A 25,446-nucleotide genomic window follows, 5' to 3' on the forward strand; every position below is an offset into this window, starting at 1 on the left:
CTATGGACTAAAAACAATGTAGAAGGTACTAGTCACAGCGTAATAGAAAAAAAAAGGCTTCACCTTCTTAAAAAAATATAGTTGGGGGCCCCGAGAAGATTTAATATTCTTACAAAAAGACACTTGGGGCTCCGAGGTTTGACATTAAAAAAAAAGAGATTTGGGGCCCCCGAGAAGATTTCACATTCTTAAAAAATAGATTTGAAGGCCCCGAGAAGGTCGTACATATTATTACGAAATAAACCCATACGCCGCTCCGGTACGACGCCTATGGGTCGTCTAGTATGTACGCGTTTCTTTCGTATGTAGTATGACTCATCCGCCGCGCGGATGCAAGCGCATGTCGCGACGGGCCCAGAAAAAGTCTCGAAGCGGCGCTCGAAAAGCCTGGAAGCGGAAGTCGCGAATATCCAATTCGAGAAAGAGCTCGATCGCCGAAATGGGGATTTAAATAGAGGCCACCTTCGGGAATGATTGTTCAGTCAAGAGTCGAGTGAACGAGTGCATTTGCGTTGCGAAATTATTTTGTAACATAATCGCTGTAATAGTTAGTAGCGTAATTCGAATTATTAAGAAATAAATTGTTGAGTTTTATTCACGCCAATTTTAATCACCCGTACATCGTAACAATACATATTTAAAAAAGACAGTTGGGACCCTCCATAAATTACAAGTACAGACTCATCATATTTTGTACAATTTAGATAGGCAAAATTTTGCGCTGACGTCATCAATTTTTTGAAGGGGATAAGTAAATAAATTTTGGATAAACGTTTATCCTGCTTATCATAACTTTTAAACATCTGCTAGATGCGTTCGATTTTGCAGATTCAAAATTAAAGTGTAAAATGTTGTTTTATGATTTTAATTTCCAGAAATCTGGACGTTTCGGGTAAAAACTCAATACGGAGTCATAAACTACGTGTGTAGGATTATGTTATTTTGTACAATTTAAAACCCATTTACTATGTACATTTTTGAAGTGATGTCATTACATTATTGGCGGGGATGATTAGATTACAATACTTCCTTCGCTTACGCTCGGGAAGTAAAAAAAGGAGATCGAACACCCTAGATCGTTTACCCTTCCAACACTAGTACAAAATATTGTTGTATATATAATTTGAATTTATTTGGTTGCCTAGGGTAAAAACCCAAGGCGGATTCATAAACCATAAGTGTAGGAGTACGTTATTTTATAAAAAGTAAATTACATTTACTGTGTAAAATGTTGAGAGGAGGCCATCACATTCTTCGTGGATGACTAGTCAAATTTTGGTTGCATTTAGACGATATTCTTAACATTGTCTAAAATTTCAGAAATTATCTATATCGCAAACGGGTACCTATTTTTTCGTACATGAAACGTCGAAAAAACATTAAAGTAGCTTAGTTTCCACTTTATTTTAGATTGGATTTAGAGATAAACAGACAAATTTTGATTACTGTTTTACCATGTATACCTCCATATCTCAGTTACAGAAACTATAGACAAACGGACAGAGGGAAACGGGGTACCCACTTTTTCATAATCCAGAAGCTATAAAACATCGCAAAAATATTATCTAGTTTTTGCTTTAGTAGTAAAAAGAGCAAAAACTAACCATGTATTTTTAATACAGTAAAATATGTCCACAATCATTAGGCGAACTTTTAATGCTCAACATGTACTAAAATAAGAAAAGTTCATACATTAAGAGTACTTACCACCAGCTTACTACAACTACTAACTAACTAAACCTATAATCCTGAAAGTAATTGCAATAAAATTGCTTAACGTGTCTTTGAACTTATAAAAAACTCGAAATAACGATCTGAAACATCGAGTTTGATTTCCACAGATTAAACCAAGTACGTACTTGTTATCATATCATAGTTTGCAGTTAATTTAATTATTTATCATGTATATAATTTTGTTTAAGTGAAAACTTTACAAAATAATTGTACATTTAATTTTTCATCACAGTTCAATGCAATAAAAAGCTTCATTATTACAACGGGTTTTTTAAATATCCTCAATACAGAAAAAAATCGTTCGACTTAAGTACAGTTTACAAATCCCGCTTATTGAAAAAATAAAACAAAAGACTTTGCAAACTGTCATTTGTGTTTTACTTATACGTTAAAACAAATAGAGATAAGTAATACCAGTAACACTATAGGAAGCAACATGATTTCAGCAAGGACACGTATGTCAATCCCAACATGTGAACTGCCGCTTATATAATAATCTAAAGTAGTGCCGATTTGGATTTTTTTGCGAAAGTTTGGATGTTTAAGGCAAAAACTCAAAGCGGATTCATACTCCACTAGTGTAGCAATTGTTACTCTTCAAGAGCTTGTTATATTTTATTCTCTCAGGTGATAAAGGTACTTAATTTTGAAATTACACCATCTAATTTTAATTCTCTAAAACTGATTTATGGATTCACTGAGAATAAAAACTGTGGTCTTATGACACCATTACTTCGTCCAAGACGATGCTTTTGTTCTGAACTCCTGCTGTGATCTCTCCGAAACCATAACGCAGAGATACAGATCAAACCCAGAAAGAGTTGCATTATTTTAATCTTGAAATCTTTTATGCAATTAACGAAAGGTCAGAAAGTTACGTTCGAAATTGCATCGTCAATTTATAGAGCAGTTTGCTGTTTTTAGCCCGTATATTTAAAATTAGCAGTCGCGTGTTTGCGTGAAATTTCCACAAAATATTATTAGCCAACGATGTACGTTTAACGACTTTCCCGTGTCCTAATTCCTTCTAATTTTATACACTAACTCTAAAATAGAGTCAAAATATTAAAAATAGATAAACTTTGATATGCTAACAGGAGTGCTGCAACCTACTCTAAATTTGAACTTCTCTTCCAGCAACATCGACGTTCGGATCCAGCAAGCCGAATTGGAATACCAGCTAGGCCGCGAAGAGCTCAATTTGTTAACATTGCTGGAGGAAACGCGCGCTCTCCAATTATGTCTAGATGAATCGAATAAAAACTCGTCGGAATCTCATACTTTGTACAGGTAGGCTTTTTGTGAACGCTCTAATCGAGAGAAAAACTGAACCCGCTGTCGTAGCTGCGTCAACGGCAGCGTCCACGTGATACTCTTGGGCGTGGAGGTCGAGTACGACCCCAAGAGCCCGAAATTCGGCGCCAGCCAGAAGGACAACTTGACGGGCCTTTGGGTGGACTGGGCGTTGGAAGAAACGGGGCTGTGTAAGGGAGACAGGTAAGCAGTTTTAAAAAATAAAAAATATATGAATTTATGCTTTAAATGCTAAAAGCTGGCAACGGTGGACGTGCAGCTGATTAACGCCTTCTTCATTTAAATTAAGCTGATGCGGCGATGTGGGAATGGGCGAATAATCAGCTATTATTTTTTTTCTTTGGAGGTTACGTGGCTATTGTTGGGTTGATCTAATGAAACGTGGAACAAACAACTGACAACTTGTGGTACTGTTAGTGCGTGGTAATTACCTACCTATGAGGCGAGAAGTTACTTCCCTGTGGAGTAATTTGGCTAATGAGTGAGAACAGGGCCGCTCTAGTTAGGTTTTGATTGATTAAATATATGCATAATTTTGGGCAAGAGTTTAAGTCTAAATCAGGTGATAATTGTGCAGAGGATTCTCATATGGTTGGAAAAGTTGAACCGTTTTCTTTATCCTGCAGACGAGGATATTGTTCACATTGTTTTCAGTTTTCAATATTTTAATTCAGTGAAGATTTAATTAATTATTTTGTAGTTTTACCCATCTCGCGAAATTAAAATTTTATAATAATACAATATAGTATAATATATTACTTACTATAAATAGTTCGTGATTATTTTACAGACTTTAACAAAACAGATATTGAAATCCTGTAAACGTCATTGTTTTTAGTTTGAAGGGGAAATTTAGCTAATATGGCACGTAGACAATTATACTATCCTACGATATTTTTTATACTGAACTAATTTTGACAAACGATAGAAATTAAGATTTAAAACAAAGCCAAAAGTGAGAGAAGAATTCTGACAGATCTCGACGTGTTGATATGAAAAATCTTAATTTTTTAATTGTTCCCGGCCAAGATTTTTCAAAAATTCCGTTAGAAATAGAAATTGTTTAAATATCTCGAAATTTGAAAAAAAAAAAATTTGGAATCGGTTTGAAATTGAATATTTAAATACTTCCTCTAAATCTCAGAAAATACGGGAAGGTATTGAAAAATTAAAATTTTTGAAAAGATGACTAAAAATCCGCAAAAATTCTGGGATACAGATTTCAAAGAGCTGATCTGAAAAATATTTAATGGTCTATTACCATACCAAGATTTGCGAAAAATTCGGTTAGAAGTTGAAATTTTTTAAATATGTCGAAATTTCGAAAAACTTTGAAAACATGTATCTATTGAAAAATTGAGATTTTGGAAAGGTTTATTTTTACTAAATTTTATTTTTTCGAAAAACGACTGTCAGCCTTTACACTTAAATAATCAAAAATTGGTCGAAAGTTATTTCGACAGAACTTCCTTCTCTCCTGAAGTATAAGAAAACATATGTAGCTAGCTTTTTCGAAAAATAACAAAATTTGTTTTTGCGATTTTTTTTATGAGACCCCCTATAAGTTAAAAGAAATATATGTAACTATGTAATGTTAAAGTAAATGTAAAGAAGCTTGCTACGCGTATGTTCAAGTGAGTTAATTTTGTGAAGACGTCGTCAACATTTTTGCATTATATTGATTTGAATAGAAATTGTATTTCCAAATTTTCGGGAAAATGGAGTTCCTGATTTAATTAATAATATTAATTGAATAAATAATTTATATTTTTTTAATCACCTTTTAGAGACAATTCACAAGTATAAAATCATCACATTTTGCTAGTACTTGCCAAGATAAGACTTAGTTTGGCAGATAACTTATTCTTCTAAAAAAAATAAAGGCTGGGTGGGTGGGACTAGTACTTACTAAAAATAAAAAATTTAAAAATCAAAAAATGACAAATTGAAAAATCGGATAAACGAGAAATCGGAAAATTGTACAATTGTATAATCGGAAAATCAAAAACTGAAATATCGAAAAATTGAAAAAAAAATCTTATATAACCGAATTCGAAATTCCAGTTTTAATTTTTTTTTTAATTTTTAGATTTTTCAACTTTTGAATATTTCATTTGATAATTTGTTTAACAATTTTGCAGTTTTTTATTCCAATCTTTTGATTTTCAAGTTTTAACTTTAAAATTTTGGAATTTTTTGATTTTTAATTTTTCACGTTCTCTAGTTAAAATTTTTCCTTTTCAGAATTTGTCATTTTTCGATTTTTTAACTAAAAGAACAAATTTATTCGAACCGAAAAATCAAAAATTGAAAATTAGAAACAAAATTTTCAGATGTTTTAAAGTTACGGTAAACATGGCAAATCGGGTCTAAAAAAAATAAAGGCTGGGCGGGTGGGACTAGTACTTGCTAAAAATAAAAAAATTAAAAATCAAAAAATGACGAATTGAAAAATCGGATAAAGAAGAAATCGGAAAATTGTACAATTGTATAATCGGAAAATCAAAAACTGAAATATCGAAAAATTGAAAACAAAAATCTTATATAACCGAATTCGAAATTCCAGTTTTAATTTTTTTTTAATTTTTAGATTTTTCAACTTTTGAATATTTCATTTGATAATTTGTTTGACAATTCTGCAGTTTTTAATTCCAATCTTTGGACTTTCAAGTTTTAACTTTACAATTGTGGAATTTTTTGATTTTTAATTTTTCAAGTTCTCAAGTTAAAATTTTTCCCTTACACGATTTGTCATTTTGCGATTTTTTAAAATAATATAATAAATTTTGAAAAACCTAAAAATCAAAAATTGAAAATTAGAAACAAAATTTTCAGATGTTTTAAAGTTACGGTAAACACGGCAAATCGCTGATCAAAATTACTTTTTACTCCTTTCCAAAACCGGTGACAAAAAAACGAAAACTGTAAAATTAAAAATTCGAAAGACAGATCAAACAATGAAAATTTAAAACGCGAGAAATTGAAAAATTCGAAAGTCGAAAAAACGTAAAACTGAAAAATCTAGCAGTATTAGCTGCGATAAGACTGATTTTGGCAAATGATCTACCCTCTAAAAAAACAAAGGGCGGGTGGGTGAGGCTAGCACTTGCCAAATAACCTACTCTTCTAAGAAAATAAATAATAGGTCATCTGCCAAAATCTTCTTATCTTGGGAAGTATGAGACTGATTTTTGCAAATAATATATCCTCTAAGAAAATAAGGGTGGGTGGGCGGGGCTAGTACTTGTTAAAATAAGATTTTTGGCCGATGACCCACTCTTCTAAGAAAATAAAGGGTGGGTGGGCGGGGCTAGTACCTTCTCTTAAAGAGTAGGTCATTTACCAAAGTGAGTCTTATTTTAGCAAATACTAACATGACCTACGCGCCTTTTATTTTCTTAGAGGCTAGGTTATTTGGCAAGTACTAGCAAATTTCGACCCATTTTCGACGATTTTCTAAATTTAACTAAATGCTTTTTCTTGTAGATTTCGGGGCGCAGAAATCACTGAATTTGTATTTTGCTTCTTTTTTACTACTTTAAACATATTTAAAGTTTCTTCTCATGAAAACAAAACTAGGTATATTAAGAAAAACAAAGGGAAAATATAAGCCCCGCCCACTCACCCTATCTCAATTGTTACTAATTTTTCTATTCGTCATGAACCGGGAGGCGGAGCTTAATTGCCAAACCTGATTTATCTCAAGGAATAGTTAAAAGAAAATTGAATGTATTAAGTAAAAATGAAAGCTAAAGATTAAGCGCCACCTATACCGTCCCCGATCTCAATTGTGATTAATTTTTCATTCGTTGCCAGACCGAGGGGCGGAGCATAATTGCAAAACCCATATAAGAATGCGAGCGCAGCGAGCACGTTCAGGTGTTATTAAAAATGATTCATTAGCGTCCCTGAGAAGCTAAATTATTAATAAAAAAAATTTGTTACTGTCTAAAAAAAGTGAATTTTAAAATGTTTGTAATTATGTATTCAAGTTGCGGAGACTCTAGCAGTCTAAAAGTGCTCGCTGCGCTCGTATTCGAAGGGTTTCTACAAGTTTATTATTACAATTTGAATCCAAACGACTCTTTCTTGAATACTTCTGAGACTAACTTAAAAAAAGGACGTTTAGAATGCGAGCACAGGGAGCAAGTTCAGATTTTATTAAAAAAATTGGTCTACAGTTATAAAGTTTGCGGGAAAACGGGGTAAGCTTGGGGGCTAAATGAATAAATTATGATTAAATTGCAGAATATTGTCTTACAATTTGGATTTTTTTCCCAAAATGTGGATGTCTAGCGTAAAAAATTTGTTTCGTTGTCATTCTCTGGAAAATTTTCACCATTTTTCCCGAATTTACAATATGAAATGTAACAATTTTTTAGAACTTCAATATTCACAACGAGTCACATCAGCAATTTTGTCTTTTTTCTGGATATACGTAACAATCTTTTCACGACAATATATTTAAATAGTTTAAAATGGTAAATTTTGTCGGGAAACATCGATTTTACAATTAAGCTCCGCCCCTCGGTCTGACGACGAATGAAAAATTCATCACAATTGAGATTGGGGTGGGTGGGTGTTGCTTATTTTTCCTTATCATATATACTTTCCTTTCACATAGTAGTTTCTTGGGCAAAATTTTGAGATGACGTCATCCATTTTTTGAAGGGAATAAACAGACATGTTTTAATTACAAATTTACTATCCTTACGATGACATTAAAACGGCTGCAAGATATCAAAGTATTCGGTTTTGCAGTTTCTGATTTGATTTATACAATAAATTGATTGACATATTTCGGTAAAATTTTTATATGGCGTCATCAGTTTTTTGGAGAAGATAAATAGATATCTGTATTTTGATTATAATAAATTGATCATGCCTACGATAACTTTAAAACGTTTGTAAGATTTTAAAGCATTTGGTTTTACAGTTTCTGATTTGATCAATAAAACAATTAATCCATTTATAATTTTTTTTAGTCATCCTGAATAAGCAGTTCAAAAAAATATGAACGAAAGGATAAAAAACAAGTATAGATTAATCATATTTTGCACATTTTCAACAGAATTTATTCAGCAAAATTTTGAGATGACGTCAACAATTCTTTGGAGGGGATAAACACATATATTTCGATTACCAATTTATTATGCTTCCGATAATTTTAAAACATCTGCAAGATTTTGGCAACATTCGGTTTTGCAGTTTCTAATTCGACCAATAAAATAAATTGACTCACTCATTAATTTTGAGTCATCCGCGTTCCAGCAATTCTAAAAAATATAAATCCAGTGCAATCATAAGTATAGACTCATCATATTTGGCAGATTTTAGATTTATAGAATTTTTTTGGCAAAATTTTGCTTAACGATTTACGTTTCCGATGAACTTAAGACGTTTGCAAGTTTCCAGCAATCGGTTTTGTAAATTCAAAGTTACATTGTAAAATATTGTTATTCAATTTTGATTTTTTTCAAAAATCTGGATGCTTAGGGTAAAAACTCAGAACTGATTCATGAACTACAAGTAGAGGGGTATATTATTTTATAAAATTTTGTGCCCATGGTACATTGCAAAATTATTATAATTTTTCAATAATGTGAAGTACAGAAAACAGGACAATGGTAAAGTTAAACATTTCATTAAAATAACTTTTACTGTTGTAAAAGTTGGAGATGACGTCATATCATCGTTGTTGGGGACGATCAGACAAATTTTGGTGAGCGTTTTACCATATACACGGTATTCCTAGAACGCATACAAAATTTAACAACAATCGGTCCGGTAGTTTAGAAGATTATTAAACGTGGACAAGACAACAAAACAGATAGATAATATTTCTTTAGCTTACGCTTGAGAAGTAGAAATCATATAAAGTAAACACAAAGAAGTGCAACTGTAAACGCCGCCCCTCTTCTCCGGGCCAATTAAATGATTTATTAAAGTGGAGCTTGTGCCAGTGGGAGGAGCATCGGTAATTTTGCTTTTTAAATATGATTCTCACATCCGGCAGGCTTATTTAACACCAGCTTAATACTTTGTAAATACTTCCTTTAACAATTTATCCATTTTCACACCAACGGCAACGGTTTAACGGATTTGCCTAAGATTCTAATAAAATAATAATGGACCATTAACAATATTACGAGTAGTCACTAGACTGATGAAGGAGTGGGTGGGCGGGGCTATTGCTTGCTTATAAGAGCCTCTGCAGGAAAAAGTTAAATTTAGCCCTGATTTTGGCAAATGACACCCTCTAAGAAAATAGAGGTGGGAAGGGGGGAGTTGTCGAGGACTGGTATTTGCTAAGATAAGACTGATTTTCGCAAATGACATACTTTCTAAGAAAATAGAGGGTGGGTGGGTGGGGCTAATATCTGATAAAATAAGAACGATTTTGGCAAATGACATCCTCTAAGAAAACAGAGGGTGGGTGGGCGGGGCCAAGTATCATGCTTCTTTGAAAAATTATAAGATTAGATTTTGCGGTGTTTATTTTGCCATAACCTCTATAAAGTAAAAACAAGCGGCATAAATAACACTCCCGCAGCCCCTGCGCCGTGGAGGCGCAAATTGCAAAGGATTGTGCAAGTCCGGACAATGTAAAATATATTTAAAGCAGATAATCAACGGGAAAACATGGTCTCTCAGCACTAATAACAAGTTTTAACTTTTTTTACGATAAATTAAGGGAAAATTTATAATCTTCGTGGAATTAGAAATCCAAGAGATACATTAGATAATTTTTGTGACAACTCCGACTTATATGGAACACGCAGCTTGGGAAAGTTTAAATGGGTCCACTCAGACCGCTTACGTGAAATAATCGTCTGATTTTAATGACGCTATTCATACCTGCAAGTAAATGGGCTTGAGCTTCATTTTCTGGGTTCACATCAAGATTTTTCTGTACAAAATGAAAGATTTTATCAAACGTTAAACAATGTGGAGCGGTTTTAGTGATGGCAGATTTCTGTCAAATGTTACATCATGATGTTCGAGAAATAGTACACCAAAGAGAGAGAAAGTCTTGCCATTTTCAACCTTTAACGTATTTTCTCGGCCATCAGTTACACCGAACTAAAGCTTGGTTTTCTAGGTCAATTCTGTTTATGTGGAAACTTGTGGCCATTAATTTATTTTTTCATCTTTATTAAATACGTAAATGGAAATGCAACCCATTTGGGACGAAAATGTGATTCCGCGACTCACTAGATCGACGCTTCAGATATGTCAATAAAGTTTAGAATTAACCAAGGACTGAACAACACGCCATGTTGTTGACATAATAATATCTTAGATCTTCAAACGTTTCAAAAAAACTACACGTGTTAGAAAAAATCTGAAACCAGATTCCTAAACAGCATAAAAAGTAGATTAGAAACGTGTGTTTTTGCATTAATGAATAAAATAGTTTGTTTTTGTAGACCGGTCACAAATTTGTGGAATGACTATAAATCCAGTGGATGCTCTTTTCCACTAATCCACTTTTTTAACAGGAAAAAACATGACTAAACAAACGGAAGCTTTTTTGCGATATGAGTCAGTAAATCACAAAATTCATCCTCATTGCAAAAACTTCACTCATAATGAGCCTGCAGGCTGTGCCTGTTGTAATTTTGCGGTTGGAAAAGCGTGCTTTTAACAGATAAGCGACCGGAAACACCGACAATGGGAACCGGAGTCAACACTCGTAACCTTCCACCCGTATATCCGGCCGCACTTGTTTCTACCTTCGAAGAGCCAGACGTGCGTTTAAAAAATCAACTGTTACATTTTTGGTAGATGTACGTAGTTGTAATAAAGATCACGCTTGATTATTCCGGACGACGTTGGAACTCCTTCACCCGGAATCGATGGCAGTTACGTTCTCGACAGGCATTATTTGCTTCACTTGTGTAATTGTTGAAGCATGTTCGCATGTAACTACTAATTAAGATTATTTTACACGCCATTGTCTTCGTTTCCGAGAAGAGCTGCTGCCAAAACGGGATAAAAAGTGGGGTGAAGAAAGAATGGAATGTTACGGAAGACGGTATTTGCTATAATTTAAAACCACTCCTAGGATCTATCTAGCAGCATTTCTTTGATCCTGGTTTGACTTTACTGCTTTTTACTCCATTGTATACAAGTGTCCATTCTCTGTAAACGCACTTTACAGATATCATATTGTCAGCGCTTTAATCAAGTTCCCACTCCGGTTACAAGAATTTAAACACTAGATAATTTAAACGTTACGCCACTGTGTAACACTGATAAATAAGTACTTTGTCTACACGTTATTCGTGAACTAGTCCGCGAAATTGTTCTTTAGCGCACGAAGAGAAGTTTTTTGACGGGGCACTGACCGAGTTAAAAAATAATTCGGGACTTGTAAAGACGTCTCGCGAACAAATTACACAAAAGTTCTTTGCACAACTACGTTTTAACAGCAAAATAATTTTCTGGAATTGATTTACGGATAATTGTGTTTAGTCATTGTGTCTTCTCATGTGAAGTACCTGTTTTGATTTCGAAGAAGTCATTAGGTTTTGACGTTTGAAATGCAATTATTATAACCGTATGCTTTGAAAATGCATTGAAATTAATAGTTGAAAAATACAAAAAAATGAAATGGATTTGCTTAATGCCATTTTGTCAGTATGTTACCATATATGAGATGAAGAGAATATACAGCTAATATTTCAGAGTAATCTGTTCAGCTGTTTCGAGGATTTCTAGTCTAATATATTTTCAGTAATCAGACCGACAACAAATAAAACAGGAAATATTTCCGTTAATTGTCCATCGGGAAGTAAAAATAAAATAAACTTCAACTTAATTGAAAGAAAGAGCTAAAATTGAGTGATTAAGGGCCATTTATTTATTAGATACTATGTGCTAAAAACCCGAACCGCAAATACAAATAACAATTTTTGCATTTATTTAAATTGATTTTAAACAAATTATGAAGTCGTACACGTAGGCTAATGCATTATCGCACGCGTGTGATTACACAACTCTCTAGCGGTCGCTGTGAGCAAACTCCACACACGTCCATAATAATGATTTTATTCCACTTGTAACGTAAATAACTGTTACGTAATAAGTGTGCTAAGGGCAGTTTGTATAGTTTACAAACACAACTAAAAATTTAAAGACAACAACTAAAACATAAGCTAGTTTTGCATATTCAAGGTTCAATTGGTCGAAGTACAGCTTGTCAAATACAAGTCTTTCGAAAAATTAAAAGATTTGATTTTGCGAATTTTATTGTTTTTTATAGCTACCATTACATGCTAAAATCAAAATATGTATCTAATGTTTGAGTAAAGGTAAAGAAACGTGCTAACCGTTTGTAACAAGTGAGTTTTTCTATTACAAAATTTTGTGTTGATGTCATCCACATTTTTTGCAAGGACTCATATATCAGTTTGGATAGACGTATTGTAATACTAATAATAAAAGTTTTGTATTATTGTTATTCTTGCGAGGTGCGAGTGACGACTGAACTGAAAATCATTTATGGTACTCCTAATTTAAGACAAATAGCGATAACACTTATCAACTTGTAGACGTGAGAGGTAAACAGAAACTGAACTAAAAGATGTTTTCTACGAATTGCAATAACCTGATCACAATGCCGACGGTCCAGACTTTTTTGCTGCTCTGACTTCCGCTTATTGAATAAAACACTACATTTTATTTTGATTTTCGGTGTTGTAATTCATATTTGGTTAATTATAACTTGTCTAGATCTAGGGGAGGCTCAGCATCCCCTAGCTACGGCCTTGTCTAGGGGTTATGAAATATCGAGAAAATATGAAAGTACCAAATTGCCCGACGGACTCCATTACTGTACGTCCTTAGGTTATCCTCAATAAGAAAAACAACTTGAAATGTTTATGTTTCTACATCGAAAGAATGTCACGTAGAAATTGGTTTGATTTGAATGAGTTCGTCCCCTTAAAACAGAGGATTAAAAACTATTAAGTAGTAAACTACAATTGACAAAATGTTCTGAACATCATTATTGTAATTCTTATTAAATAAAGACGTTGGTATTTTCTCATTTTCGGGAAAATGGGATCACTCGTTCTTAATTTGATCAATAAAAAATATTAATGCAATGAAGAATCACAAGTAAAAACTCATCATATTTTGTACATTTTGGGTAGAATTTGTTCGGCAAAATTTTGAGATAACGTCATCAATTTTTTGGAGGGAATAAGTAGATTTATTTTGATTAACATTCTACCATACTTACAATGACTTTAAACTGCCTGCAAGACTTCAAAGAATTCAGTTTAGCAAGATACATTTTACTAGAAAACTTATCATGCTTATAATAACTTCAAAACGTCTGCAAATTTTCAAAATATTCAGTTTTGCAGTTCTTGATTTAAACAATAAAATAAATTGACTCAGTCATTATTTTTTTAAGACACCCTGTATAAACAAAATCTAAATAATAATATGCATGCAGTGATAGATAAGATTTGTTCGACAAAATTTTGACGGACGTCATCAATTTTTTGAAAGGGATAAGTAAATATATTTTGATTAAGAATTTATCATCCCTATCATAACCTTAAAACATCTTCAAGATTTCAAAGCATTCGGTTTTGCAGATTCAAAATTAAATTGCAAAATTAATGTTGTTTTAAAGTTTTTATTTTTTTTCCAAAATTCTGCATGTGTAAAACTATGTTATTTTATACAAATTAAAACCCATTTACTATTTACAATTTTGAAGTGACGTCATCACATTATTATTGGTGGGGATGATTAGACAAATTTTGGTTAGCGTTTTACATCTACATGATATTCCTAATATAAATACAAAATTTGACAACAGTCGGTCCAGTACTTTCGGAGATTATCTGTTTAATAAAAATCCTCCGGACAGACAGACGGACAGGCAGACGGACAGACAGACGGACAGACAGACGGACAGACACACAGATAAACGGAGACGGGAGACCTATTTCTTCTTTCGGGAAGTAAAAAATTGGTCGAAAATTATTTCAACAGAACTTCCCTCGCCCCTGAAGTACAGTCCAACAAATCGCGTATCTCTGAAAAATTGTAAAATTTGATTCTGCGATTTTTGTTTTGTGAAAACCTCTATAAAGTAAAAACTAGTGGCGGAAAACTTCTATAAAGGACGCGGTCTGCACAGGTGCCACTAATATGAAATAATATATTTAAAGCTGATAAACAACGGGAAAATTTGTATTCTCAGACAATACTTCAGTTGTTTGTTAATATTTCGAAAGAATGCGACTATTTCTACGTTCAGATAACATCAGCAGTGGCAGTTGTGTTAAAATAAAATAAAATTTGATTTTGATTTTGTCTTATCTAATCAGAGGAGAGGACTATTTAATTAATTAAGCTTAAATAGAGTAAAACATTCCGAATATTTTTTGAGTGAATAGTTGTTACGAGTATTATGAGAATTTGATTTTGGCACTCCAAAGTTGAATAATTGTATAATGTTTTTGAATTTTCAATTCTTTACCAAAAATCTGGATGTCTGTGGTAAACTCAACACAGATTCATAAATCACACATACCGGATTTTGTTATTTTATAAAAATTAAGGAACATTTATTCAGCAAAATTGTAAATTTTAGAAATGAAGTCATTCCATTGTTGGTGGGTATGATTTGAAATAGTTTGATACATAATGTCATACATATAAACTTTGAATTGATTGGTCTAGTAGTTTCGGAGATTGTCTGTCTAATAAAAATCAACACAGATAGACAACACAGACAGACGGAAACATGAGACCTACTTTTTTGTATTCTAGAGATCATGAAACGTCGAGTAAACAGTAAAGTAGCTATTCGTTGGATGTACCCTATTACAATACTTTCTTAGGTTACGCTCGGGAAGTAAAAACTGGGATAAAGTTATTTAAACAGAATTTCCCTCGCTCCAGAAGGACAGACAAATTTTAAGGAACATTTTAAGATAAACGAATTACAACAATCTGTCCGGTTTTGTAACAATCTGCCCAGTAGTTTCGGATTTTTTTCTAATAAAATCGTCAACAGACGTCAGACGTCAGATAAATGAAAACGGAAAGCTTACTTTATCACATTACAGGAGTTACGAAACGTCGAGAAGACATGAAATTAGCCACTTGTCAAACGAGCGGGAAAAATTAAATAACCGCAGAACCAGTTGAAATTAACCGCAAAACCAGCTGAAAATGTTTATATTATTATGAATAAAACCACCTAATTTTTCAATTTTCATAATATTGTTAGGATTGAGGGTTTTCAGCAAGAGTTGTTCCATTAATCGAACAATTTTTATTTCTTCAAGCTTTGGAAACAATTTTTTTCAAATGCCTTCTCATTCGACTCTCTTTTGTAACTAATGTTTCTGTTCTTATTTGTTGTCAAAAAAAAGTCTTATGTCACTCCTTTTCCATGCGGTCTTTGACTTCAAGAATTTTTTTTCAACTTTTTCTTTATAGCCTACCACTTCACAAAATATTCTAGAACTATGAAACCAAATAAATTGCTTTCTTTTTCGAACTGTACTGAAATATTTTTTAATTTTTACTTCCCGAGCGTAAGCGAAGAAGTATTGCAATCGAGTCCGTCGGCCGACTCTCAACTTTTAAGCTTCACGACCTTTCATGACCCCTACAATACGAAAGAATAAGTCTCCCGTTTCCGTCTGACTGTCTGTCTGTGCGTCTAACTGTCTGTCTGTGCGTCTGTCTATCTGTCTGTTTGCCGTCTCCGATTTCTATTAGACAGATAATCTTAAATGTGCAAAATATGATGATTCTATACTTGTGATTTATCTGTGCATTAATATTTTTTAGATTTGCTTAGACGGGGTGTCTCAAAAAAATTAATGACTGAGTCAATAGATTATATTGATTAAATCAAGAATTGCAACAAAAATACTTCGAAATCTTGCAGATATTTTAAAGTTATTGTAAGCATGTAACCAAAATATATTTGTTTATTCCCCCAACAAATTGATGACGTCATCTCAAAATTTTGCCGAATAAATTTTCCCTAAAATGTGCAGAGTATGATAAATTTTTACTTATTATTTATCATTGCATTCATATTTTTTAGATTTGCCCCCTATTTTCTCAGAGGATATGTCATTTTCCAAAATTTAATTATCTTAGCAAGTAGTAGCCCCGCCCACCCACCCCCTGTTTTCTCCGAGGATTCTGTCATTTGCCAAAATCAGTCTTATCTTAGCATTTTGGCAAATAACATACCTTTTAAGAAAATAGAGGGCGGGTGAACGGGGCTAGTACTTGCTAAGATAAGACTTATTTTGGCAGATAACATACCCTCTGAGAAAATAGGGGCCGGGTTAGTACTTGCTAAGACAGGACTCATTTTGGCAAATGACATATCCTCTGAGAAAATAGGGGCGGATGGGCGGGGATAGTACTTGCTAAGATAAGACTGATTTTGTCTCTATTATTAATCTTGTAAAAACTTGTTAAATTTAAAAGGTGTTAAATTGCAAATTTCCATAGCAACGAGTTAAATTCGTGAATCTGATTGGGTGTGTATTTTTTATGTTTCATTCTACTTCAAGAGCGAGGAAACTTCGGTTGAAACAACTTTCGACCAATTTTTTCGTATGAAATTCTTCCCGCATTTTTTGAATTCTCTACAGCTCCTTTCAAAAAATATTTTTTTTAGAATTTTTTACGGTCACAGGAGGAAGTATTGTAATAAAGTCTATTCTTTTCGAGCGAATGGCTACTTTCATGGTTTCTCAATGTTTCATGACCCCAAGAGTACGAAAAAGGTGGTCTACCATTTTCACCTGTCTGTTGTCTGTGTACGTTACGCAGCCAATTCTAACAAATACGATTCTAATGAAAAATCACAAATCATATTTTGCATTTTGGATTTATTAGGTAAAATTTTGATGTAACGTCATCATTTGTGATTTAATCAATAAAATAAATTGACTCTCATTCATTAATTTATTTGTGTCACCATGTATAAGTAATTCTAAAAAATTTGAATGGAATGATAAAAATATTTTGCATATTTTAGATAGGATTTATTTGAATTTTATATTTTAAAACGTTTACTAGATTTCAGAACATTCGGTTTTGCTTGTAAAATTTTGATTTTTTTACAAAAATCTGAATGCCAAATGTAAAAACTCAACAACACGGATTCATGAACTACAAGTAGAAGAGTATGTTGTTTTATAAAATTTAAATAACATTTACTATTGTAAAAGTTGGAAATGACATCATATCATCGTTGGTGGGATAATCAGACAAATTTTCGTTAGCATTTTACCATCTACATACACGAAAGTCCTAATATACATACAACAATCGGTCCGGTAGTTTAGAAGATTACCAGTCTAATAAAATCGACTGAGACGCAGACAGACGAAAACGAGGAACCTATGTTTTCGTATTCTAGAAATGATGAAATGTCGGAAAGACATAAAACTAGCGAGTCGCTTAATGAAATCGATTATATTTTCTTAGCTTAGACTCGGGAAGTAAACAGAAAAAGTAAATATATATTTAGACATCAGTCAGATGCTTTTAAATGTATTTCATGTTTTTTGTTCAAATATTTACAAGAAACATTAGAAAAATTAGTGAACTTGAGTCAAGTCAAATAATGGAGTGTGCAAGTGCTATAGGCGAAATTACACGGACGTTAGCGATATAATGCTTAGCTGCGGGGTATGTGGAAAATTCGCTTGAGAATAATGAGGGACTCCATTCACCGTCATTAGATTATTTTCAGATTCATCTACTTCAATAGAGGTGCTGTGTGGAGCTCCAAGAATTCACTGCATAGAATTGACGATTCTAACCGTATCATTAATATTCACATTTTATGTTGTGAACAATACAACAGTGAAATTATGTACAGTGAAACTGACTAAAAATCGCAGACTTATTAGTTAATACAATTAATTATCAAGCTCTAAATTAATGAAACGTCAGCTAATTTAAATTAATGAATTGTAACTGCATTAGGGTTTTTCTACCACTTATACAACATAATAAATACAGATATTTCATTAAAAAAAAATGAGCACCTGTCGTTCTATTAAAAATGAACATTTTTTGCCGCATATTCTTCTCCATCTACGACTTCCACACGCTACTAACTCTAATTCAAGTTCCAAGAGCTAACAGTTCCCTCACCATACAATCACTCGATTTAACCACTACTTTCCACGAAACCTCCTCGATGTATGTTTAAGCCGACAAATTGCTCAAGAAATAAATTATCGCTTAAGCCATATTTCTCGTGCTCAGCATAGTGTGGAGAGTGGGAGTCTGATTATTCTCATTACAGATTAGTCGAAGTCAACGGGAAAATTGTCTTAACGAAGAACCGAGACGACTTAAGCCGACTACTTGCCGCTGCTCCAGATCCCGCCCAAATCGTGATCCTGCGGAAATTATCAGAAAATGGTACCAACATCTCGTTGGGTACCACCAACAAAGAAGTGGCGTCGCTTCGATGCGAACTGGAGGCTGTGCGGGAAAGGGCCGAAGAAGCCCAGAAGACGAAGGAAGGGCTGATTTCGGACAACATTCGACTGACGCATCGAATTTCCTACTTGGAGGAACAGGTAATTAAGTTTTAGTGTAGCAGGCGGTTGCGACATTTGCATTCGTTGAGGCCGAGACCGGAAACTAGTGAGAGTAATGTTTTCCTGGTGTTTGTATTTTAACGGAAAAGACGTTGTTGATGTTGAAAAAGGAAAGGCTTTTGGTTTACAGTTAAGTAATGTGGGGTTCGTTGGTTCTGGTAGAGTACCTAGTAATAAGTTTTGTTAGAACTGTTAAAGTAATTACGACAGTTGATGTTCTATAACCTCTAAATCGATTTTGATGTCAATGTTAAATTCGTTATTTTCGTGTTATATGAAGATAGTAATCGAAATATTTTGCTTCAGGTTTCCGAACTCCTGTGCCGCAACAAATCCGACCAAGATCTCCGCGTTCTTGCCAAAACTCCTGTGATTTCAACAGTCAAAACAAACCAAAACGTGACCAACATTAACATAACTACGCAACCGACTGTGTCCACGAACCCCCAAAATCCCAAAGAAGTCCAAGTCTTTCAAAAAGGTCCTCAAGTGACAGCACTAGTAGCAAACATCCCCGGTTTGGAATCGTCCAAAGACACACACTCTTCGCTTCCTGTCAGATCCAAAAGTAGTCTTTCTAACGTTTCAAATACTCATATCGTAGCACCAAGTCCGCAACCTCCTGAAGGCTACCACTGCCACAAAGGTCACAGACACAAGCACAGATCGCGGCATGGGTTACAGACTTGTACTAGTACCCAGAATTTGGACGAAAAGGTGACTTATCGGAAACACAGTCACCATCATCACCACAGAGAAAAGGACTACAACTCTGAAACTAACTCCGCGATTGAACACGTGACTAGATATAACAAACGAAACACGGAAAATGGGCACAGATACTCGAACACTAACGAGAATCATCGATATTCAACAAACTCTGAAAAAGACTTTGGTTCAGATATCATGGACCAGAGTTACAAGAAAGCAACGAAAATCGTCCACGAACTCACTCGAACTAATCGAGACAGTCTGTATGAAAAACACAGACAAAAGTGCATTACTGCGTCCGAAAAATACAACTCTGATATTTTAAAACACTACAACGCTCGTAAATCTACTTCAGTTCTAGATTTTCGTTCGGAAATACACATTGGTCCGAAATACTCCGACTCAAAAAGTGTCGAGGAATTAGACACAAATTCGAACAACGATAAACGCGTCTATAAAAAAATACAAGACAGTCGGAGTGTTAAGTCCTTAGATTTTGATAGCGACTGTAACTCCACGACTAGTTACAAAACGAAGAGTATCGACTATACTTCGGAACCGATCGAGAATAATCGGAAGTTGGCGGGTTACACCGGGTACTATTCGGAGGTGAAGCCGAGACCGACTCCGCCCAAAAAACCGATTCGGTTGTCTTTGCATAAGACACAGAGTCTACAGTCGGTGGAAACCCCTTCGACTACGCCGAGTAGTTCCCCACAGAAGAATGAGTCAAGGAAGAGGAACCACAAGGGGGAAACCCCGAGCAATTTGGAAACAAATGGGATTAATGGGTGTCACGAGACTGCCAAGTGGATGAGTTATGGGCAGAAATTGCTCGAAAATGGGGTGGATAGCGGGAGTTGGTGCTGAAAATGGAAGTTTAATGTAGTGATTTTTAAAAGTGTAACCGTAGATAGGAAATTGTGTACAAAAGTAGGATTTTATTTTGCGTTCGTAATTTAATGTAATGTAACGACTGATTGAAATATAATTATTACAAAAAGTGTTGTTGGTGTATAAACCCATCCGGCTCAAACTAGCATTCTTAGAAATGTTAAAAAACCGTTAAATTAAAAAATCTCAAACATTTTGATTTGCTGTAGCGCCATTTTTGGGTTTAAATTTGAACTTGGACGACAACGAACACTTAACACATAACCTCAAAATTTTGAATATAGACTAGAGTAAAATGATTTTGCTGATATGTTTTATGGTAGGAGTTTACATTGATAATATTCAGAGTAATAGTCGCCTGAGAACTTGGAAATAGTTATTATTGTTAAAATATCGAAAAATAAAAAAAAACAGAAATTGAAAAGTTCCCCAAACTGATAATGTTGAAAAAATTGAGAAATTGAAAACTTGAAAAGTTAAAAAATTCAGAAATCGAAGTATAAAACACTCGAAAAATTGAAAAACGTAAAGTTTAAAATCCAAAAAGTAAAAAGTCGACAAATCAAAAAATCCAAAACTCAAAAAATCGAAAGTCGGAATACTAAAAAATCCTGAAACTCAAACATCGAAAAACTGAAAATCTAAGAAAAATTGAAGAATCGAAAAAATGAAAAATCACAAATTTGAACGAAATATCCAAAAATTGGGAAATTAAAAAATTGAAAAATCCAAAACCTGAAAAATCGAAAAATTGAAGAACTGAAGAACTGAAAGATCGAAACTTTGGGAAGTCGAGAAATAGGAAATTCAAAATATAGATAAATTGAGAAATTAGAAAACTGAAAATTAAGAAATATTGAAGAACTAAAAAATCGAAAAATCGAAAAATCTAAACTTTAACACTGAAAAATAAAAATATCGTAAAATTGAAAAATGGAGAAATCCAAACATCAAAAAATCAAAAAGGTAAAAATTCGAAAATTTAAAAATCGAAAAACTGAAAAAAAAACAAATCGAGAAATCGAAAAATCTAAAATTTAAAACATTCAACAATAAAAATATCACAAAATTGAAAAATTGAGAAATCCAAACATGAAAAAATCAAAAATTAAAAATTCGAAAATTTAACTTACAAATCGAAACATCGAAAAATTGAAAAACCCAAAAGTAAAAAATCAAAAAACCGAGAAATCCAAAAATCGAAACATCGAAAAATTCAAAAACTGAGACATCGAGAAATCGAAAAATCACTGTATCGAGGAGTCGAAAGCCGAGAAGAAAAGTTAAAAACTGAAAAATTGATTAATCGAGAAACTGAATAATCGAAACATCACAGCGAAAGATCTGAATTCGATAAATTGAGAAATCAAAAAATTTAAAAATCTAAAATTTAAAAATCGGGTAATTGAACAATTGGTTAATTGAAAATTCGAAGCATGGAAAAATTTTAAAAAATTGGAAAATCAAAAATTCAAAAATTCTGAAAACTGAAAAATTAAAATATACGAGAAATCGAAAAATCCAAAACTCAAATAACGAAAAACTGAAAATCTAAGAAAAATTGAAGAATTGAAAAACTGACAAATCACGAAATTAAATGAAATACACAAAAACTGAGAAATAAAAAAATTGAAAAATCGAAAAATAAAAAACCTGAAAAGTCGAAAAATTGAAGAACTGATGAGCTGAAAGATCGAAACGTTGGGAAGTCGGGAAATGGGAAAATCAAAAAATAGATTAACTGAGAAATCGGAAGACTGAAAATTCAGAAACATCAAAATTTTAAAAATTGAAAAATTTTGAAGAACTGAACACTCGAGAAATTGAAAAACCTAAAATTTTAAAATTGGAGAATAAAAAATTTTTAAAATCGAAAAATTAGAAAAAAAACAGAAATTGAAAAGTTACCAAATATTGAAAAAATTGAGAAATCGAAAACTTAAAAAATCGGGAATTCTAAAATTCGAAGTCGAAAAATTTTAAAAATCGAAAAAGAAAGATGGCAAAATTAAAAAATTGAAAAAATAAAAATATTCAAGAACTGAAAAATCGATAAATCGAAAAATCGAAAATTTTAAACACTGAAAAATTCAAATATCGAAAAATTGTAAAATCGAGAAATCCAAACATGAAAAAAAATTGGAAAATCTAAAATTTAAAACATTGAACAATTAAAATATCACACAATTGAAAAATTGGGAAATCTAAACATCAAAAAATCAAAACATAAAAATTCGATAATTTAAAACTTACAAATCGAAAAACTGAAAAATCGAAACATGGAAAAATTGAAAAACCCAAAAGTAAAAATTTGAAAAACTGAGAAATCCAAAAATCAGAGTATCCAGGAGTCGAAAGACGAGAAGAAAAGTTAAAAACTGAAAAATTGATGAATCGAGAAATTGAATAATCGAAACATTACATCGAAACATCTGAATTCGATAAATTGAGACATCAAAAAATTGAAAAATCACAAAAATAAAAATTGAAAAATCTAAAATTTAAAAATCGGGTAAATAAACAACCGAATAATTGAAAAATCGAAATATCCAAAAATTTAAAAAAATTGGAAAATCGAAAATTTAAAAATTCCGAAAACTGATCGATAATTCAAAAACTGAGACATCGAAAAATCAGAGTATCCAGGAGTCGAAAGACGAGAAGAAAAGTTAAAAACTGAAAAATTGATGAATCGAGAAATTGAATAAAGAGAAGAAAATTTTAAAACTGAAGAGTAAAAATTTTTAAAATCGAAAAATTAAAAAAACAGAAATTGAAAAGTTCCCAAAACTGATAATATTGAAAGAATTGAAAAATCGAAAACTTAAAAAACCGGGAAATATAAAAATCAAAGTCGAAAAATTGAAAAAATCGAAAAATCAAGATGGCAAAATTAAAAAATCGAAAATTAAAAAAATTGAAATATTCCAGAACTGAAAAATCGAGAAATTGAAAAATAAAATCGAAAATCTTAAACACTGAAAAATTCAAATATCGAAAAATTGTAAAATAGAGAAATCCAAACATGAAAAAAAAATTGGAAAATCTAAAATTTAAAAATCGAGAAATTGAAAAATCCAAAACTCGAAAAATCGAAATGTCGAGATAATTAAAAATCCCAAAACTCAAATATCGAAAAACTGAAAATCTAAGAAAAATTGATGAAGGATCGAAAAACTGAAAAATCACAAATTTGAAGGAAATATCCAAAAATTGGGAAATTAAAAAATTGAAAAATCGAAAAATCAAAAACCTGAAAAGTCGAAAAATTGAAGAACTGAAGAACTGAAAGATCGAAACATTGAGAAGTCGAGAAATAGGAAATTCAAAATATAGATAAATTGAGAAATTGTAAGAAAATTAAGGAATATTGAAAAACAAAAAAATCGAAAAGTCGAAAAATCTAAAATTTAAAACATTGAAAAATTAAAATATCGTAAAATTGAAAAATGGAGGAATCTAAACATCAAGAAACCCGACAAATCGAAAAATCCAAACATCAAAAAATTCAAAAACTGAGACATCGAGAAATGGAAAAATCAAAAGAACGAGAAATCGAGGAGTCGAAAAGTCGAGAAGTCAAAAAGTTAAAAAAAGGAAAAATTGATAAATCCAGAGATCGAACAATCAAAACATCGAAACATCCGAATCTCGATAAATCGAGATCTTAAAAAATTGAATAATCGAAAATTTAAAAATTCGGAAAATTGAATAATTAAAATATAGAAAACCTGAAAACTCGAGGAATCGAAAAATCTAGAAATTTAAAAATTGCAAAATTAAATGGAAAACTGAAAATTTAACAACGTCAAAATTTGAAAAATTGAAAAATAGTAATACCGAAGAACTGCAAAATCAAAAAATCGAGGAATCCAAATATCAAAAAATTAAAATTCAAAAATTTAAAACTTACAAATCGAAAAACTGAAAAGTCGATAAATTCCAGAATTTAAACAGTGAAAAATCGGATAACTGGAAAATCGAAACATCGAAAAATCGAGATATTGAAAAATCTCAAAACTGAAAGAAATATACAAAAAATTGAGAAATAAAAAAATTGGAAAATTGAGAAATCGAAAAACTAAAAAAGCAAAGTCGAAAAATCGTAAGCTTAAAAAATCGAAAAATTGAAGCTTTGAAGAAGTGAAAAATGGAAATTTTGGGAAATTGAGAAATGGGAAAAAAAAAGATTATTTCAGAAATTGGAAAACTGAAAATTTAGAAACATCGAAATTTGAAAAATGAAAAAATCGAAAAAGTCCAAAATTGAAATATAAAAAGGCCAAAAATCTCAATCGCGTATTTATAAACCACAAGTTCAGGACTATGCTACTTTTTAACATTTAAATAACATTTATTAGACCAAATTGTAAGATGACATCATCAACTCCAGGAGGGCATCAACGGATAAATCTTGACTTCCAATAACTATAACTTGGAAAATGTTGATTTTTTCCAAAAATCTTCACGTCTAAGGTAAACTCTACACGGATTCATAAACCATAAACGAGGGATATAAAATTTAAATTACATCTACTATTATAAAATTTGAAGAGTAATTTCATTGTTGGTGACAAATTTTGGTGAGCGTTTTACCATTTGATAATACAATTTGAAATGTAAATTTTGTCATTCGAGTACATTATGTATTTAAATTCTTAAGATGTTTAAGAACTTTGTTCACTTATTCGTTGTAAAGTCCGTTCAGAAGCTCGAATTAGATCAGAATTAACGAAAGTCGGCATAGATAAATCGCTTAGAGGCGATATTGGCCTGAGTGCGCTCTGGTCTGTAGATCAAACAAGTTCTCAGGCGACGTAATATTATTCATTAAAGAAATTTATAATAAAAAATTTTATTTTATTAATTTGCAGATTGTTCTAAAATTTCCAAATTTTTGCTCTCTAAAAAAAAAAAACTAAAAACTTATCAAATGAAACATCTGAAAAATGTAATAAAATAAAACACCTATTCTAAAACAATTAAAACAAACAGTTTTTATTCACTAATATCTCTAGGTATCCTTTAATTTCTGTGAATTATATTTTTTATTAATATTTATTTTCTTAATAGAACTATTTCTAGATAGACAACCATTGATACCAAGGTGTATTTTCGTAAATAAACGCTGCCTATATCTCATAACATGTATTTAGGAAATTGTTTA

General features: G+C 32.1%; 1 protein-coding gene across 3 annotated transcripts in view; it reads left to right on the forward strand.

The window, feature by feature from the left end:
• Nucleotides 1-20,356, forward strand: part of Sprt (sprite) — a 71,444-nt gene extending 51,088 nt beyond the window's left edge. For all 3 annotated transcript variants that reach the window (XM_064074258.1, XM_064074264.1, XM_064074273.1), the window contains 4 exons: nucleotides 2,872-3,024; nucleotides 3,079-3,231; nucleotides 18,374-18,653; nucleotides 18,981-20,356. In XM_064074258.1, the coding sequence (XP_063930328.1) occupies nucleotides 2,872-3,024; nucleotides 3,079-3,231; nucleotides 18,374-18,653; nucleotides 18,981-20,255 (1,861 nt within the window). In that variant the 3' untranslated portion in view covers nucleotides 20,256-20,356. The remainder of the gene's footprint in view (nucleotides 1-2,871; nucleotides 3,025-3,078; nucleotides 3,232-18,373; nucleotides 18,654-18,980) is intronic.
• Nucleotides 20,357-25,446: the final 5,090 nt, after the last annotated feature.

Source organism: Zophobas morio, unplaced genomic scaffold (genome assembly GCF_036711695.1).
Source record: "Zophobas morio isolate AGI-343-1 ecotype UQ-CSIRO unplaced genomic scaffold, CSIRO_AGI_Zmor_V1 ptg000004l, whole genome shotgun sequence".
Lineage (NCBI taxonomy): Eukaryota > Metazoa > Arthropoda > Insecta > Coleoptera > Tenebrionidae > Zophobas > Zophobas morio.